The 19,186-nt window shown below is 42.2% G+C and overlaps 1 protein-coding gene across 5 annotated transcripts; it reads left to right on the top strand.

Moving 5' to 3' along the window:
* The first annotated feature begins 1,970 nt into the window (after positions 1 to 1,970).
* Positions 1,971 to 18,245, top strand: rundc3aa (RUN domain containing 3Aa). 5 transcript variants are annotated; one of them, XM_050068143.1, is made up of 11 exons: positions 1,971 to 2,214; positions 11,120 to 11,247; positions 11,486 to 11,619; positions 11,732 to 11,817; positions 12,077 to 12,166; positions 14,489 to 14,569; positions 14,657 to 14,822; positions 14,913 to 15,070; positions 16,488 to 16,601; positions 16,748 to 16,854; positions 17,261 to 18,245. In XM_050068143.1, exons 1-11 carry the CDS (start codon positions 2,108 to 2,110, stop codon positions 17,404 to 17,406), a joined length of 1,317 nt encoding a protein of 438 aa, XP_049924100.1. In that variant the 5' UTR covers positions 1,971 to 2,107; the 3' UTR covers positions 17,407 to 18,245. The 5 variants fall into 5 exon arrangements, with proteins under 5 accessions (XP_049924100.1, XP_049924101.1, XP_049924102.1 ...); XM_050068144.1 differs by having other exon boundaries at positions 2,081 to 2,214; positions 17,264 to 18,245; XM_050068145.1 differs by having other exon boundaries at positions 2,081 to 2,214; positions 11,120 to 11,235.
* The last annotated feature ends 941 nt before the right edge of the window (positions 18,246 to 19,186 follow it).

Genomic DNA, 19,186 nt, shown 5'->3' on the forward strand with positions numbered 1-19,186 from the left:
TATTATTATTATTATTATTATTATTGTTATAGAGTATTGTTATTATTATTATTATTATTATCATCATCATATTATATTTTATTTTATTTTTTATTATCATCATCAGCAGATAGAATGACCCTTAAAGGAATGAAAATGGAAGGGTTATCTTGGGTTGAACACATGTTTTATTGATTTGAAACCAATTATTAAAAAAAATGGAAGTGTGTGTTAAAACTCTCCCCTTTGGAAATAACCAAAATAAAGTTAAGCTCCTCCATCAAGTTGCATTTTTCCCCCAGTATTGTAGGCAAGCAAATATACATGGTACGCTCTAAAAAGGATTCATGGGGTTAGTGGTGGTTTGTAGATAATGCTTATGTTATGTATGTTTTAGTCGGCTGACAACTTATTTTAAGAAGTTGGTCAAAATGTGGTGAGTTGGATGGAATTTACAGGTGAAGAGAGAGGAGGAGCGCACACCGGGGTTGGGGGTAAACCCTGATGAAGACGGTCTAGTCGAAACGTTGGTACTTGAATAAAAGAAAATATTTTTGCATCGAGTCTTAGAGTGTGCGCCTGACATCTTTTTTCAGAGTTGGATGGAATTACATTAAATAAGTTTTGGATTTTGGATACATATTAAGTTAGTTCAACTAAATTAAGCTTTTTCAGGTCAAAGCAAATCATGTTGGTTGTACTTAACTAATTGAGTTTGTCAGATTATAAAAGACTCATAGGATTCACTCAAAAATGCCAGCTTTGGAACTACTTCAAAAGATCAATGCAGATTGTTTTCTGTTTTTTTTTAGAAGTTGAACCAGTGTATTTTCATATCACGCTATACCTTGACACCATTATACTGCTGCTACCCTACTGCCAAGCAGGTGTTCACTTCAGAGGAACTTGCCTTGGTTTTTAGTGCAAGCAATAAACATACCAAGAGGAAATAACTGCAAAGGCAATGTACATCAAGAATCAAAAACATAAATATATAATAGGAAAATTACAAAATATTATTCATTTTGCAACAAGTGTACACCTGTCTACCAAAGATATATATTGTTCTTTATATTTGTACATGTTATATTTTATGCCAGTATTTTAACCCCTGCAGTACTTTCCCCCCCTTTTGATTAATATTTCATTGGTATTGTTGAGATCTAAGATTTTCATTGACACTGACTGTCAGTACCTTGAAACTTGTCTATGATAGTGTACTGGTTATTGCTGTATTTTTTCCCCCTCTGCCTGTGTGGTATGACATCATGTGCCAACACAGGTACTGGGTGTCTGCCATGTGTGCCCCCTCTTTAAACCAGTTTCACTTTGGGATAAGAAAATTAATCAATCTAGTATCCATGGAGCCTTACAATGTCTTTTCATTTTTACATTTATTTAAAATGTGCCAAATAAGGGACAAAAAGACAAAAGTTTGCATATACATGTCAGCTCTAGAATTGTGACATAAAGCAAGGACAGTAGAAATAAACAAATGAACTGTAATATAGGATAAAAAACATAGATTTCACAAAATATAAAATGTGCTTTATTTTTTACCAGAAGAGAGTCTGTGTTCTGTGCTTCTCTGTCACCACAATTGTCAGAGACGCATTTAATTCATGTCCACGGGAATTGAAAAAAAAGTCTAAATTAGAAACTTCGTTGCTGTTGATTTTGGAATAGTCTGTGATATTTTCCTATCTTAGGTGTTTGAGAGTGTTTTGAAGTTGTATTTATATCTTGAAAGTTATTTGATACGAGTATACAAAAGTACCTGAAGGCATCATTTCTCTCAGCTGTGCCAAGTGTATGACGTCCCCTGAATAAAACCGGAAATAAAGGTGGAAATAAAAGAACCATTATTTAACAATCAGCACAATGAAACTCAAATAAGTGAAAGCGATTTTATTTCGAAAGTACTGACCGGAACCTGTGCATTTAGTCATCTTTAACCTGACTCTGGCAGCCGCTGTTCTGTCCTGTCCTCCTCCTCCTCCTCCAGCAGCATCATCATCATCCGTGGCTCCCCGCAGAGGACAGCGGGTGTTTGTAGGACACAGGGCCCGCGGAGGGAGGGGTCCTGGCCTGGGCACGGATCCCGAAGAGGCCCCGGGGCCGCCGCTGGATGGAGTCGGGCTGCATTCAGACAGCAATGGCTATGGGTCTGACATCGAAAAAGGCGTCTGCTCGGAGCGTCGGTGTGGAGCGGAAAAACCTCATCACGGTTTGCAGGTATACATCACGACACCGTCCATTTACAGCGTTATCTGCAAGTGCCAGTCCCTGCATGCTGCTCTGGTTATTTTAACCATCTGACCACAGAGGATGTTTATGTATACCTGAAGTGAAACAGGGGGCAGCAGCACACACAGCGGATGAGAAATAATGCAGCATAATGGACATATTTATAGAAATGCTGGGGATGCAAAGGAGGCAGGTGCGTGTTCACCTTCACATACCCCTGCCATCACACCCCTTAGACCTATTATATTCCCAACGGGTTCCTTTGCATTTCCTTCATGCACTGTGCTGTAACATTCCTTTAAAGATCATATTGGTATGGCATTTATTTAGGATCCCTCTAATATCTCTCACAGGAAAGTCTCTTTTATTTTTAACAGGTTGAGGCACCTGCTTGATTCCTGACTGTAGTGATAAATGCAGCTTGAAATAATAACAAATAGACTAGTGGGCTAATATTGTCTATAACAGAGCCGGAGAAAAAAATCCAACAGTCAATAGCAGGTTTCCTCCTCCATCACAGTGAGGTTGAGTGCCTGAATGGGACAAGGGCATTGGGAGCAGTGCAAGGACTCCTCCCCCCATCAGTGTCCCTCAGCCTACACAGTACAGCGAGTGCTGATGGACTGTGATGTGCCATGTCATAAATCATTGTCTTGTACAGTGTTCAGAGAGGTTAGAGCTGTAAACGCATGTGCATCAGAGACTCACCTGATGGCATGTCTCTTAGATTGAGTGTTCAAATGTTACTGGGCAAGAAATGAGGCTTCTTCTACAGTGGTGTCGTTTGTATGCACATGATTGACATTTTAAGACATCTATTGTGTAGCTCAGTATGATCTAAGTCAGCAGTGAAGGAATGTCTACTTTTAACCTCTAATCGCAGGTTGAGGCGGTAGTGTGGACACGAATAGTGAGTCCTTTGACCAAGAGTGATTTTTTTTTAACTCTGTTTGAATGATTTTCAATGACCCAGAGGACGTGAATGTATCCAGTACTTTACAAGAAAAAAGGAAACTATTACATAAAGTCAGAAATAGGAAATAGGATAAATATGTATATTTCCATTTTTTTTCTTCTTCTCTCTTAATCATCTTGGCTTGGGACCCACAGATTTAGTTTGTGACCCCCTCAGGTTGGGAACCCCTGATCTTAAAAGCCTGTTTGCAGTCTAATATAAAATTGACTTCACTTAAAATCTATTGTAGTATTTGAAATGAAACCTTTATTGGCCCAAGGGGAATTTGCTTTGCACAACTGAGTGTAAACCGTATCAAAAACACATCAACAACAACACATAAATGTTCTTTTTGGAATGAAACTGTCTCTGAAAGACTTAAAAATATGATATTAGTTATGAATCTCTTCCTGTTTTATGGTGTTTTAGTCAAGTATAAACAAAATATACATACATTACTGTTTTGCTTTGATAATCCAGTTTCAATCTTAAATTGATTATAGTTTTCTTAACAGGGATACAGAGCAGCTGTTATGTTTTGAGGACATCCCTTTGATATTATCTAAAGGATTACCATAGATTTTGAACTGCAAATAAACTGCATCCATTATTGGTACCCCAGAAAATACATATCCATCATTATTGTGTCAGTGTTGGACTTGGAAGTGTCTTAATTCATGTTACTACAGTTCTCCAACTCTGCCTTAATATGTGTTTTTAATGTTGGAACTGCAACAATTAATTTCATTATCAGTCAATCTGCAGCTTATTTCCTTGATTAATTGCTAAATTAAAAGTTTTTAGTCTAAAAAATGTAAAAACAAAAAACAAAAAAAAAAACCACTGAAAAGTATTTATCTTCATAGAGCCTGGGGTAATATCTTTAAAAGCTGATAGAGCTATTTAAGTGACCTTATCTAGCTTTATAGTATTTTTATATTCCGCGCCATCACCAGAGATTTGTAGGAAAATCACTGCTGTGCTTTGATACTTTTATAGTGCTCTCGTAAAATTTATTATAGCATTACTATGGGTCTTGAATTGCAAATTGACTCTAGTCATAAATGGTGTTGCAAACAGGAACATAATTATTTGTGTAGAGCTTGCAGGCGTTCTGCCAAAGTCATGCATCCACATCCTGCTCTTAACTCTTTTCTGTTCTACTCTCTAGGAAGTCACGCTGTCTTTGTCTTGGCCTTACTCACAGTAAACGTTTTAAAAACATTCAAATTAAAAAGACAAAGTCCAGACTCTCAAATAGACACACAATCAAGCATTTTTATTCCAGTACCTCTCTATCCAAGGTCCTGTCTGCATTTTAGTGACACGTACAGAGAAGCAAAACACACAACATCACACAGAGCATGCCTGCAAATAAAGAAAAGTTCTCACAAAGGACTCACAACACAGAGAAAGATTAGCGAGGGAACAAAAACACTGTTGTTTTCAGTTTGGCCTGACCTTGCTAAGACCAATTTAATCATTTAAGCATTTTAATGACAAACACACAGGACGAGACGGAAATAAATCTCAAACAGCTTTCCATCAGTAATGCTTACTACACAGTTTCGTTTCGTTTTCTAATGAACAACATGACATTGATTAGGTTCAGTCGGAGGGCAACTTCTTCCAGGCGCGTCTGTGTCGCTGTCAGATCTGCATCTCCTCATTCATGATGTTTCTGACCCCCTTTCTTAAATGTTTTTCTTCTTGATGCCGTTCAGGTCAGAGTTGATTCAAGTAGTCAAGTGTGTTCGTACAGTCTCATTGGAGAGAGATCGTGAAATCAACAGCGGACCCTTGGCTGTGCATTAAAGCAGGCTGGGCGTGTTGTTGGTGCAGGATACAGGATACAGGCTCTGTCGAGCTGCTGAGACACAGCTGCTTCCACAGCTTCAACTGCTGCCTGGCTACAGTAACTAAGCTGATGTTAGTGCGAGATTAGAACACCAGGCCAAGCCTTTATTTTCCCCTAATACATGCATGTATGTGTATATATAAAGTCTGACCTCTTTTCCCTCACTGTCACATCTAAATACAATCAGTACACACAGAGATTAACATTTTCAACTCCCAACAAATTGATGAAGTTTTGTCAATTTGTGGGACTTTAGAGAAGAGGGCTGTTTCTGAGCACATTTGGAGCCGAGAAATTCACTTGTCACATGTTTCACTGTCAGTTACTGGGGGTCATAATAAAGACAAGCTGGCATCACAGTCTTTTTTTTTAAAAGTGTATTTACGTGATCAGGCATAATGTGGGCCACAAATACCAAGCACAGGCATCTGCTCAGTGATTCAGTGCCTTCTTTACAGTGTGATACGAAACAGAAGGAGCCCATTTGAATTAGAAACACATATGTACAGCAATAGACATTTGGGTATAATATAGGATAACCTGATCAAACATTTGCACCACCACAGGGAACAGTTTCTGCAAGAGGCCCGAGTCAGGGACTTGAGAGTGCTACAATAAAGAATGATAATGGCAGAGAAAAATAATGAAAGAGACTGCTGCGGTCGGGTGAAAAAGTTGCAGCTTCGTAATGTTGACAAAGAAGAATATTGAGGCATTTTTGAGTTCATCCAGTCCAAAACTTGTCCAGTGTTCTCCTCCCGCAGTGGCTTTTATCAGCCTTCACACTGGAGGTAATAAATGAAAATAATTATGATTTTAGCTGCAACGTTTTTTACCTGAAAGCATCAGGAAATGCAAAGAAACTTAATGGCTTTGAGGAGACACTGTGATATGCATCGTGTCCACAGTGACAGCAGTGTCATCATGATTGACTATCTCTGTGCTGTTGCCACGAGCAACAGGTTTTATCTTAACGTGGCAGCGCTGAGGCTTTCTGCAGTCGGAGGGAATTTTCATAAGAGTCCAGTTTGTTTATCTGAGCAGTCACTGGGCAATTTGGTTTAAAGGCTACATGCTGTACTGTAATGTTTAAAATTGACTGTTTGGATGCATTAGTCTGGCTATGAGCTCTCATGCCGTCGTCCGTGACTGGAGGCACAGTGTTGCCATGGACATGGGGAACCTAAGAAAACATAGATAAGATGAGTGAGACTTGACAGGTCCGATGTGAGGTGTCATCCCCTCAGCTGCGTCCTGTAAACAAAAGGAACAGGGAGTAAAAGGAGATGTGGTGCATCTTTGGCTGAGGTTTGAGCTCTTCCGGGGCGTGGCTCCAGAGACGAGAATAAAATGTTCTGTGTGTGCTGTAGTAAACACAATCACGTATTCATATCTGGTGGACATGCTTCTGCAAGTGGGTGGCTCTTTGTGCTTTTTTAAAGTCGGAACAATTGTAATGGATGCCACTTTCCACCCAATATGGAAGTAGCATGCATATCTGGTATTCCTTCTTTGCAGTTTCCCTGATTTCCAAACTACACTTGTATTTACCATAAAATATGTGAAATTACAGCAGAAGTTTCAGTAGGTCTGACTAAACATTTGGGAGTCTCTCATGTGCCGATCAGCAGCCTACTCTCCCACCACCAATTTCTCTGTGACACGCTGTTATTCTCCATTTAACCCCCTGTCAGGTTCAAACATCTGCTTTACACTCTCAGTGCTTCTCAGCCCAACATCCTTACTGTCCATCTTGCACACTGATCCCTCTACACCTCCTCTGACCATGAAACACTTTGCCTGGACGCTTACTCCCAGACAGGGCCGGTGAGAGAGAGACACGCCCTGCTCTATTTGCATTTTTGCATCTTTTAGTCTATTCGGATTTGGCCCAAATTATCATTCTTTTCTCAACATTTATCAAAGCGCACGGCATTCTTTCTCTTGGCTGTTTGTGCAGATCCAGGACAGGACAGGACAGGATGCCTCCCTCGACAATCCAGGACGATAAACAACAGCACTGGCTGGTGTTACACAATGCTGCGGCCTGTGAGGAGTCTGCCTGTGTCATCTGATCCTGCTGGTTATGCCAAGACTAAAGAGAGAGACAGAAAGAGGAAGAGAGAGAAAGAGAAAGGAGTCAGGGGAAAAAAAAGAAAAAAATGAAAGCAGACAGAGTTAATGTGAAGCTTTGTGTGTGTTTAGATTAGGTGTCACTGCTGATAAATGTAGTTTTGGTTCTCTGAGGTGGTGCTGCGGATCAAACGCACTTGTGTAAGTACAGTAGAGGGGTGAGAAAGGAGAACAAGAGGGCATTTAAAGAGAGAGCTGAGAGTGGGCTTGGCGGTGATCCAGGCTGAGTGAGAGGGGGCACAAAAGAAGCTTGTCAGAAGGTTCTGCAGTTGTTTTTCAGTGTCAAATCGTACCAAGAGCATGTTGCTTTCCACTCCATCCATTTGCATTTGAGGCACGCCAGCAATTCCCCCTTCAGATCAAATTATTTCAGTTAATTTAAAACGATCTGCCATAATGTTCCTTTTGAGATAACGCTGCCACCGTATTGGGTCAGAGAGGCCTTTTGCAACAGCTGACTTTCTTCTGTTATGATTTCAAACTCTATCACATCAACAATGGGGTAGCCATTAATCAGTGGTTCCCATACTGAGCCCTGGGAACCACTGGGGGCACTTGGTGGTTTTCCAAGGGCTTGGCACTCTGCATCATGAGGAATTGCTTGATTGTATAAATGTTTCTATCATTGGGAGTTTGCACAAATGACCAGATTAGACCACATCTTCCACTACGTGCTTTTCAACTTAAGTTTTAGACAGAATAGTGCAATTCTCTACAAAATCATATCTAACAAAACTTCCTGAGGTCATATCAAAGAAGTGCCTTCGGTCTAAAGCAGATCTCTTCAAGAAGGTTAACTGGGCTTACTGGCATCACCTGCCAAGTGGATTTTTCTAAGTTTGTGGGTCATGGTAAAGTAGAGCACACAACACCCTGCAGCTCTATTATACCTCGAAACCTGACTGACCCACTTGGTCTTTGCATATGACATGAGACAGAATTTAGATGCCACTGACCTGTTTCCTTGATAAATCCGGCACGACCACAAACAAGTCAAAGGTCCAAAAGTAAATTTAATCCAGATTTGGCTCTCCGTCGGAACAGACCCCGTGCAGATGCTGTTGTGGCGCCCAAATGTTCTCTGTGATGGTGCTTCTTTCTTGTTCTCTCTCTTGACATTTTGTGCCAGTCTCCCCACCCCGCAATCAGGTCCCCTCTATCTAGAGCGTCTTGCGCTTGGGGAAGATGGCTTTTCGAAAAGACGTGGTGGTGGTGCCTCTGCTGAAGGAGGCTCCCCCCAGGGCGATCTTGGTCTTTCCGCTGGTGATGGTGGAGGAGCCCAGCGATGTCGTGCTCCTGCCCCTGGTGATGGAGGAGTTCCCCATTGCAAGCCTGGACTTTCCCCTCTTTATGGTGGTGTTGCCCAGGGTTAAGGCCGTCTTCCCCTCGGTGAAGCTGGTGTTGCCCATTGAGGAGAAGCTCGTCTTCCTGACCCAGATTCGATGGCGGGGTTTGGGGCTCACTCGACGCAAAGCATCGCACACTCATGCAGCACGTCCTGCTCTGCCCCTCGGGGGTAATAGTAACATCAGCTACAATCCAGAGCAGACCAGAATGCTAAGCGTGGATAGCGCGACCCCCGTGTCGCATAATGCCTTCGTTGAGATGATCAACGTGGGCTTTGGAAGGCCACATACCACCCATGTGTCCCTGTGAATGGACAGAGGCAGCCGTAGGTGGCCACAGCCTATCTGGGGGGACAGGGACAGTGGAGCGATTGTCCCATCTCCACGACGACACCGGACGGTTGAAGGACACATTGTTGCAAAGCGGGCAATCTGTGGTGACATCACTTTCTTCTGAGCCATTGTTCCCTATAGCCTCTGATTGTAAGACATAGCCTCTGTGTACGACTGTATATACCATATGTGCAATGAGCTGCACAGTGTCAGATTTGATAAGAAAAAGTATAAATGCGTTCATGTTCTCCACATGTCGTTGAGGCTTTGATTGCACCCCTCCTGTATTTGTGTCGCCCCTCCATGTGAAATATGGGTGTGGTTCCTTCAGTCGGTGTTTACTACCCATATGTGTCCTTGCTGAACTGTTTTCAATTCATTACAGCATTTGAGTCTTTAATTTCTACCATTTGTGTCTTTAGATGGTAGAATATCTCACAAAAACTAGATTAATTTACAAAACAATCAAGCCAAGCAGTGTTTAGACATGTTACTTTTATAAGCATCGTTACATCAGCCAGCTTTTACAGTCCCAAAACTGTTTTTCTGGTGGCAGCATAGTTATGGAAATGCAGGCAATCAACCAATCTTATCAGCATGCACAAAAATACCACATTTGTACCAAAGATGTCGTCATGTTGACGGCTGTACATGCACAATATACAGGAGAACAGTGCTGATGAAAAACACACACACTCTCTTGTGTCTCCACATACATCCCACACGGCTGTTTCACACTTTTCCCTCCCTGCCAAGTCGACACACCATAAACCACCACCTCATCGCTGTCACATTTACATAACGCGCTCAGCATGGTTTTGGAATTTCTCACTGATGATTGCAAACCCCATCAGATCTGCAACTCAGTTAGCATTTTGTTGCTTGGGAATCCACCTTGTGCATACACGTAACAGATGATGTCGTGCCACATTGACCTGTACACACAGACTGATCACAAACATACTGTAGCAGCTCTTTTTTATTGACTCTTGACACTACTGACCTGCTAAAACTGACCCAATAGAAATATCCTTGGGTTTTTAAGTGTGTGTAGGAATCATGTGTGAAAATCCCAGTAGATGTTGCTGTGCCTCTCTTTGCCCCTGATGAGGATGGTTTTGACCACTGACACAGACTTGGTCCCATGGGTAAGGGTCACAGTGATGAGAGAGGTCGTGGTCTCCCCTCGTGTGACAGAGGTTTCGCCCACCGCTATCTTGATGTTGCACAAAGTTACGGTGGTTCTGCTCCAGGAGATCGAGGATTTACCCCAGGAGATGGCGTACTTAGTCCTCAGGATTGAAACCCTTCCTTTGGTGAAGGAGGTCTTGCTTGACGAGAATGTGGTTTTCCACTCATTGTTAGAGGTTTTTTTGGACTGCTTTGCTGCTTTGGGTGTCTTAGTCCTTGCTTCAGGGGTGTTTTCCATCTAGGTGTTTCTGCGCTTGCCCGTCAAGGCTTTGCGGAAGGAGGTGGTTGTGGTTCCCCGGCTGAAGCTGGCCCGTCCCAGCGCTACAGTCGTCTTTTGCCTTTGGATAGTGGAGTCTCCCATGGAGGTGGTGGTCACTCCCCTGAAGATGGAGGACTTGCCCATGGCTACGGTAGTCTTTCCCCTGGCTATGGAGGTGTTTCCCACTGCCAGGGCAGTCTTGCCCTCTGTGATGCTAGTGTTGCCCATCGAAGCAGTGGCAGTCAGCCCGAGCCCGTGCTTGGATGCCGGCTCCTAACATGCAAGCTGCATAACTGCCTGCGGTGCAGCAGGGTCAAAAGGCAAACTAAAGCTGCAGCAGCGGCTGCCCTAAATAGATCAGACCACCATGTAAAGATGAGGGGGAGGGAATTATTTGATCATGCTTTGATGCTGGCCGGTCCCTCAGAGAGACGAGACCCAAAGGGACCTGGAAGCACAGCGTGCACAAAGGCTGAAAAGACAGGGGGTTAATTGTGTTGTTTTCATGATAGCACTGCCAAAGCACTGAACGGGTACATTGTGCAGTACACAAGACAATTGGGGTGACCTCAGTATGATAAGATGGCGTGGTTCCCAAAAAAGAAAAAAAGAAGCCCTCCTCCCCGCTATTGTTGCAGGGTTCAAATACAGTAGTACATTTGTCTGCTTGGGTACAGTACACGGCTGCGTTTCAGCAGCTTGTGCAGCATACAACCAACAGAAAGTTCAAATCCTTCACAGATGGAGAGTAGAATGTTTTTCCATTGAGTTGTCTTGTGTTTCTCTAATTCCTCTGTCTCTGTGTGCTTCTATTTCAGATTCTCTGTGAAGACTCTCCTAGAAAAGTACACAGCAGAGCCCATAGATGACTCATCCGAGGAGTTTATTAACTTTGCCGCCATTTTAGAGCACATCCTCAGCCACCGCTTCAAAGGTAACACTGCAGGTAACATATAGCACAGGAAGAGATGGACAGATTGGTTTATATGGCATTGAATGTATGAATTAGATTGTAAAAAACTAGATAATACTGCAGACCATTAACCATGGAACAAAATATTATAAAAAGAGTAAAAACCTGTATGATAATTGTTCGCAGTACTGTTGCCGTGGTTGCATACTTGCAGTGTGGGCTGTTGTCAGAGCAGAAGTAATCTTGTTTCTGTGTTTTAATCTTGGACCAGGTTCAGGAAGCTGGTTCAGCTCAGATGGACAGCGCAGTTTCTGGGAATATATCCGGCTGGCGTGCAGCAAGGTGCAGAACAACTGCATCGCCAGCATCGAAAACATAGAGAATATCAGCACATCACGAGCCAAGGCAAGGATATGTGTATGCAGAATTGTGTGTGTGTGTATGTGTGTGTGATACTGCATTAGGGAGCAGCAAAGAATGCCCTCTGCTCTTGCTCACTTCTTACGTTGTCCTACAGGGGCGCGCATGGATTCGGGTGGCGCTGATGGAGAAACGTCTGTCTGAATATGTGTCCACTGCACTGAGGGACACAAGAACAACCAGGTCAGACTCATGATTTAAAGGGACAGTTAACACATATCTGATATTCTTCATTTTAGCCATGTTTGTCTGCACATTCTAATCACTCAGTTTAAGAGTAAAAGACAAAAGACATTATTTCTTTGCACCAGAGGAAAGTACATTCCTGCTACAGATTTTTAACATCAAATATAAATATGTATATGAAATGCAAGTAGAATCACTGTTGTGTCAGTATTATATCTGGAGGTTCAGAGATGATGACCACTTCTTCACCTGACAGGAGGTTCTATGATGATGGAGCCATTATGCTGAGAGAGGAGGCCCAAGTCCTAACCGGCATGCTGATCGGACTGAGTGCCATTGACTTCAGGTGAAGAGACACACCGCAGACTGCAGAGGTCTTAGGGCCCGTGTACACCAAAGAATTTTTCCCGAGGCCAGTGTAATTTTAAAAATTTAATGGGTGCTTCGTGTATTTAGGCAACACTACAAATACCGGCAGTGTGATGAGGCACTGAGTGTCTATTCTACACTGAGCACTGCACATTTCTGAGCACCCAGAGCTGAAGAAAAATATTCCATTTTGGGTAAAATGCTGTGCTCGTTACTGTCACTTTTTACCCAGCCATTCAGTCGCAATGGAGGAGGGGCAGGACAAATAGCACAAAGACCAACTGTCACATCTTACATGTGCAGGTGCTGAACAACAACAATGGAGGAGAGATGTGTTGATATACTGTATATATATTAAAGGATAAATTTGGCATTTTTCAACCTGGACCCTATTTTCCCATGCCTATGTGTCTAGGTGATTGATGTAAACTACGATGTAAATTGGTTCAGTATTGAGCTGGACAGCAGCAGCCAGGCAGTTACACAACAGCCACAATGTAAGCATATGGGGCAACTGAACACCATCACTGTATGTCCATTAAAAGTGGTTATTTTTGACACAGACAGGCTCAGATTGTTAGTACATGTGTCTGAAGTGTCTCTTTACCTTTCACTTGATCTGGTCTGTTTGTTATTGTCTCATCAAGTGAAAGTCACAATCATGAATCTCGTGAGATGTGACTTGTGAATGTAGTGAAAAACACATTCATGCTTCGGTGTTATATGGCCTATAATATATTTTATTATATTTATGCCTACATTTGCCCTTCCTATATATCAAGGAGATACCTACGGGCAAGAATGACGATGGCTATGTTAGTTATTTTAGGAGCATTTACACAGTCTTTGCTAATAAGATAATTTTTCATTCCCACAGCAGGGACATTTGCAGTGTCACAGCAGCAAAGGGGATGGTTTAATAACAAGAAACATCAGCAAGATATAATGAATATGTAAACAGTAAAATAAAACTTCTGGTGCCTTTCTCTGTCTGCTCTTCATGCATATACTCCGGCTTAAATAAATACGGATAGCGATCAAATTCAAAGGCCTCATCGTCATTGTTGCATTGGGTAAATAATCATCCATGGCATTGAAAATCTTTCAGATAACACTAAACTACATTTGTTGTAAACAACTGTGGTCACCATACTCTCTCCAAATCTCACACGTTTCCAGTGCAGTCTTCCTGCAACAAATGACATCTTGCGGGATATCAAAACTTCCGCTTAACAAGACAAATCGGATCAAGTGAAAGGTAAAGAAACACTTCAGCAACTTATAATAACAGTTTGAGCTGGTCTGTTTAAAAAACAACCACTTCCAACAGTGCTCAGTTGCCCCACATGCTTACATTGCAGCCCACTTTGCAGCTGCTAGTTGCTGCCCTCCTGCTAAATACTGGACCAGTTTCAAAAATTGATGTTCAAATCAGTCTCCCAGGCACATGTACACCCCAGCCTAGAGTCCAGATTGAAAAATGCCAAAGTTATCCTTTAATATATGTTTCCTCTCATGAACCCACGGCAGTCGGTGCCATCCTTTCTCCCCATGTGCTTCAGCCTTCCCTTCATCCAGAGCAAGGGCCAGAGCAAGCACTCTGCCTGGTGCCAACATTTTTATTTCCATAGATATTCTGTGTCATAGCAACCAGACGCAACCACAGCGTCTCAGCTGAAAAAAAAAAAAATGCTACGCCACTTAAGTGCACCCAGTGCTCCTGAGTTCCTGAGGAATGCCAGGCATTTTCAGCTGGGAAAAAAATTCTTTAGTGGATGCAGCACCTTAAGGTTATAATATAGCATTTTCTATTTTAGGATTGTAGATTATACTGAAATAATTAAGTATTTCAAATGTTATTTTATTACTTTAATAAGAATACATCAAATAAAAATCAGTACATCTGTCCTAAAAGTCTATTGGATCATGCAGGATCCCTATGCCTACATTTAGAAACTCGGTTAAGGTATTAGTGGGTAGTATGTATTCATGACTAATAAATCATGATACGATGTACAGTATATGTACTTACTCATTCTGTATCAGTTATGCAAGTGTAAGTATGTCTGACACATATACAGTATTAAAGTGGACATTGTATATAACATAGTGCATGCCCTGAATATATATATGTAAAGCCGAACATTTTTGCTTATGTTGCCTTCATACTGCATTTGAATACATTGATTTTACTGAAAATGTACACACCCTTTGCATTTGTGACATAAAAATAAGTTTTCAACCATTCATTCACAGATCTTTCTGAAAAGGAAGCTTAGGGTTTTTTGTCTCTCTGCAGTTTTTGCCTGAAGGGGGAGACTCTGGATGGAAAATCCCCAGCTGTGATCGACTACACACCTTACCTAAAGTTCACGCAGAGGTGAGACCGACCCTATCACTCCAATTTTAGCATCACATTAGTGTGCATGTGTGAGATTGCAACACCTATCGCCTGTCTGCTGTGTAGCTATGACTACCTGAGTGACGAAGAGGACCGTCGCAGTGTGGACAGCAGCAACAGCGAAGAGAGTGTCCCCGAGCATCCCTACATCCCTCTGGTGACCGATGAGGAGAGCTGGAGCAACAAGTGTCGCAAGATGGAGCAGAGGTTTAAGATTGTCTATGCCCAGAAGGTGACTCACGACAACTGCTAAAAAAGTTAAAGCTGTTTAAATTACGGGCCTTGTCTTGCAAATCCCTGTCTCCTTACTTTCATGTTGCAGGGTTACCTGGAGGAGCTGGTGCGCCTGCGGGAGTCACAGCTGAAGAACGTGGAAACAGAGAACAAGCGCCTGAGAGGCAAGGTGGAGGAGCTGACGGTCCAGAGTCAGCAGGAGAAGAAGGAACTGGAGGCCGTCGTGCTGGAGCTGCAGGCACAACTGTGAGAAAGCGCACACAAACTTTGGATCACATTTACCTTATTTAAAAGCTCCAACTAAACTGTGTGCGTTACATTTAGTTATTTGGTCTTTCTCTCAAGAACACATCAGCTTTCTAGCATTATACAGTCTCAGCAGGGGTTATAAGAGGAGTTTTAAAACAACCTTACGACTAGAGATAGCTGCTATTTCAATGGAAGATTTTCTTCTGTAGAAAATCAGTTATTCATTCATATTCAATTCAATTATATTTACAAAGCCCAATATCACAAATCACAATTTGCCTCACAGGGCTTTACAGCATACGACATCCCTCTGTCCTTAGGACCCTCGCACTTCATGTAACTACTTAAAGCTGGGGTTGGCTGAAATTTGGAAAAGATGACCAGGAGCATATGTATGCCCTTCTTACACTAAATTATTTTTCCCATACATTGATTTTTTAAAATCCTATTTCATTTTTCACTTGTGCACAGCTTATTCGCTCAGCCATCCTGCGGCGGGGAGTCGGGATGTCTGTTCCCCAGAGCTAGGGTTTGCGCTGACTGGATTCGGGTTGCTGTGGTTGCAGATTGGGGTCCATCTGCAGAGCTACTGCCTGCTCTCCTCCCAGAGAGGTGGTCTGTAGCGGCAGGGAGTGAGTGGGAGGACATATTGTGATTTGAGACTCTTGCTAAGGTTAGCTACATGAACATAAGCCTTAAGCTGTAGCTATGAGGCTTTGGCTGCTGTTTGCAGAGGGCTAAACTATTAGCAACATTTTCTCTCCATCTCTGAAACATATTGCAGGTATTGACATCCATCCATCCATCCATCTTCTAACCGCTTCATCCTCTTGAGGGTCGCGGGGGGGGCTGGAGCCTATCCCAGCTGACATTGGGCGAGAGGCAGGGTACACCCTGGACAGGTCGCCAGACTATCGCAGGGCTGACCCATAGATGTTTTATTTAATTTTTTATCAGACTCTCTTTTAAGTTGATAAGTCCGTCTTCCTTTTTTGTGTCGCTTTGCAGTGTAGACACTTTTTCTCTCAGTCAACTTGAGTTACAGTATGCTCAAAGTTTATTGTGGGATTTTTGGCCAGTGAGGCAAAAAGTAAATTGCCTACCCCCGCTTTAATATAACTGGTCATATTTTCAATGGAAGATAAAAAGAAACTGAAATTTCATGCAGATGAAATTTTTGATTATGCCGGATGCATAATCAAATTTATGATGCAAGATGCATTGGGGCACTATTAGGTGCTGTAACAACATCAAGGAGTGGATTGATATTAATAACTTTTTAAAAAAGTGGCTCATTGAAATTCACAAGAGATACCAGATTTTTTCTGCCACTTGAATGTTCAGATGCATATTTGCTTGCTATAGTTAAAAGTGTCATGTCTGAATTTAATTATCTGTGCTGTGCTTTGTGCAGCTCTGCCCTCATGCCCTGTGATTCCTCCCACCTGACTAAAGATCTTTCCATCCCGCTGGTCAACCAGTGGTCCACCATCACAAACAACCAGGGTGATGTCAAGCTTTTCCGCAGGTATGTTTTATTTTTATGAGCCTACTGTATATTCATAAATCTTAATATATGATCCCTATGGGTAAATACCAGACATAGCATAAGTAAGCACCTGTTGATAGATGCAATTAATGTGCAGAACTTTGATGATGTTTTTGTCCATCCAGGAGGAGTTTCCACAGTTTGGAGCAACTTTCTGCCGAGGTCAGTCTGAACTCTGACTCCCAAAGGGCTGATGGGAGACAGAACGGAGATGCTGCCTGGACTACAGCAGGTAAAAATGCTTTTAACTGCTACTACATTCATCACGTCATCCTCATTGCAACATTTAAAACGTGCAAAGATTTGTGTTGTGCTTTTATTATTTGTTGCACTTAAGCCATTTAATACAATCTTCCAAAGTAACTGAGAACATGTTAGATAAGCTACATTTTACTCGTTATACTCCAGCAGAGAAAACACAATTGTAAAGTAACATTTCTGCTTGAGTAGGAATATATTTGCACCCCTTCCATGGCTCCATAAAAGCCTTTCAGAGGCAGCCACCCATGCACATGTACATAAGTGCTCATACAAAGGCAGGCTTGATGGCTGTTTATGGTGCTTTATGTGGGCAGCTTGAAGTATGCACGATCAGTCGCAATTTTATTGTGGTTTTTTTTTCTCTCTTTTTCTCCAAGTAGGAAAAGACAACACTCCCTCCATGCTGGGTCTGTGCGGCTCTCTGGCCTCTTTACCAAGCTCCAAGTCCCTGGCCAGCCTCAAGTCCAGCGAGTGTTTGGTCAACATCAGCACTGAACCAAGCCCTGCGCTCACTCCCAGCTAGGAGCTCCAGACCAACAACTACAGAGATTAAACCCCCAGCCTGTCTGCCTGGTGATGCTGCGTTGACCATAACCCCCCGACCAAAACCCTGCTGCCACAATCCACCGAGACCATCGACAGCTTCGTGAGAACAGGAAAATCATCATACCATCTCTGGATTTTTGTACACATGAGAATGAAGTCATCATGAAGCTACAAGGATCCATCTCTTTTGGTTCTTTCCCTTCACCTCGCCTTATCTGCTCGACTCTTCTCTCGCACTCTCCCACAACCACTTTCTATCTGTGAATCCTGTTATCCAGCATTGTGCAATTCCTCTGCAAACTCCTGTCAAACCTTTTTTTTCCAAAGCATCCATTTATTTCCTTAATTTGTTTATCCACGTCTTGCTCCTTATTTGAATATCAGTAATCTTCCCCATGGCATCATCTGTGTGTTTGTGTGCCTGTTTTATTCAATTTTCTTGTCAAAATGTAACCAAAACAGCACTTGCAGCTCTTTGGATGCAGCCACTTGCAAAGAGAGAGATGTGATGATCATTTTAAGAGATACAGGTTATACATACAAAGTAGAGGATGGGTTTTTACAGACTGTCCTGAGGTATGTTTTATGGGTGTGACTGGATTGTATCTGGGGTCTGCCACACCTGAACGTGCATATCATTCCTGCTTGAGTAATCAAACACTGTTTAAATCTGTGCAGCTATTTATTGAATCTATCAGATCTTAAGCTACCACATGTTCATTTATTTGATTTTATTCAGTACAGCAGTATGTTCTTTTTACACGCATACATTAGATTATTTTTTGGTTTTGTGTTGCAATAAACTGCCTTTTTCCATTATGTGTGTCTGTTTGTTTTCATCACAACGTTGTATGTAGAGTAAAACTGAAAGACGAGGCCAAAAGCAGGGATTTTAGAAATGGTTCCAAAACAGGAGGTTAATGGAGTTGGATGGAGCAACTAGTTGTGTGGGACATGTGCTTTGGCTCCATCTTGTGGTTTGACATTATATGGTGTAACATATTGCAGGAATGCCCAGATTGCTCATTAATTCCTAAGAATAACCTGAGGGTATTACAGGGAAGAGTGTGGGTAGCTACTTTTTAAAAACAAGATAAACATTTAGTCACATGGATGAAAATATTCTTTGAGTGACTGTGAAATTTTCAGTCAACCTGCAAAAACCCTGTTCTGCTGAAGTATCCATTACCAAGATACTGAAGCTCTCTCCCCCTGCACGGCTGTGGTTTTATAGCAGACCATGACCTCTGACCTCCTTGTAAGGAAGAATACAAGAAAAACATAATCGTAATAGTAAAGTATTACAGAAAAACACACAAAATTCACTCTGCATTGTGTGACCTTTCATGATTTATTTGCAGCAATAATAATAAATCTAAGCAAAAGATATGGTTTAAAGGTTCTTAATATGACACTCAGAGCATTAATATAGCAGTAAACAAGTATTTGCTATTCAATGATGTAGTGGAGTGATAGCGTCCTGAGCAGAGAATGAAGTCACGCTCCCTCTGTGTGTGTTGTAATCTGGGCTTCTCTGTTTTTTGTTACAGTAATGCTGGCCTAGCTGCACATTCATGTTAGTGCATATGTATCCCACTGGCTAGCTTGTTGCCTTAGCTCTGCACTGCGCTCATATGACGTTAGCACTGATATTGGGACAGCAATGCTCACCCTCAGTTCCCCGGTTAGCTCTGTCAGCACTGTTGCTGTTGTCTAGTGCTGTTTATGGAGTTAGCACCATTAGCTGCCAGCCACTG

The sequence above is a fragment of the Epinephelus moara genome, chromosome 18, assembly GCF_006386435.1.
Source record: "Epinephelus moara isolate mb chromosome 18, YSFRI_EMoa_1.0, whole genome shotgun sequence".
Taxonomy (NCBI): domain Eukaryota; kingdom Metazoa; phylum Chordata; class Actinopteri; order Perciformes; family Serranidae; genus Epinephelus; species Epinephelus moara.

Bases quoted from the DNA above. Each gene is read 5' to 3' on its own strand.
- rundc3aa (XM_050068143.1), top strand. From the start codon at position 2,108: ATGGAGTCGGGCTGCATTCAGACAGCAATGGCTATGGGTCTGACATCG. The intron at 11,248-11,485 runs GTAACATATAGC...ATCTTGGACCAG, and splicing joins CTTCAAAGGTAACACTGCAG to GTTCAGGAAGCTGGTTCAGC. The intron at 14,570-14,656 runs GTGAGACCGACC...TCTGCTGTGTAG, and splicing joins TACCTAAAGTTCACGCAGAG to CTATGACTACCTGAGTGACG.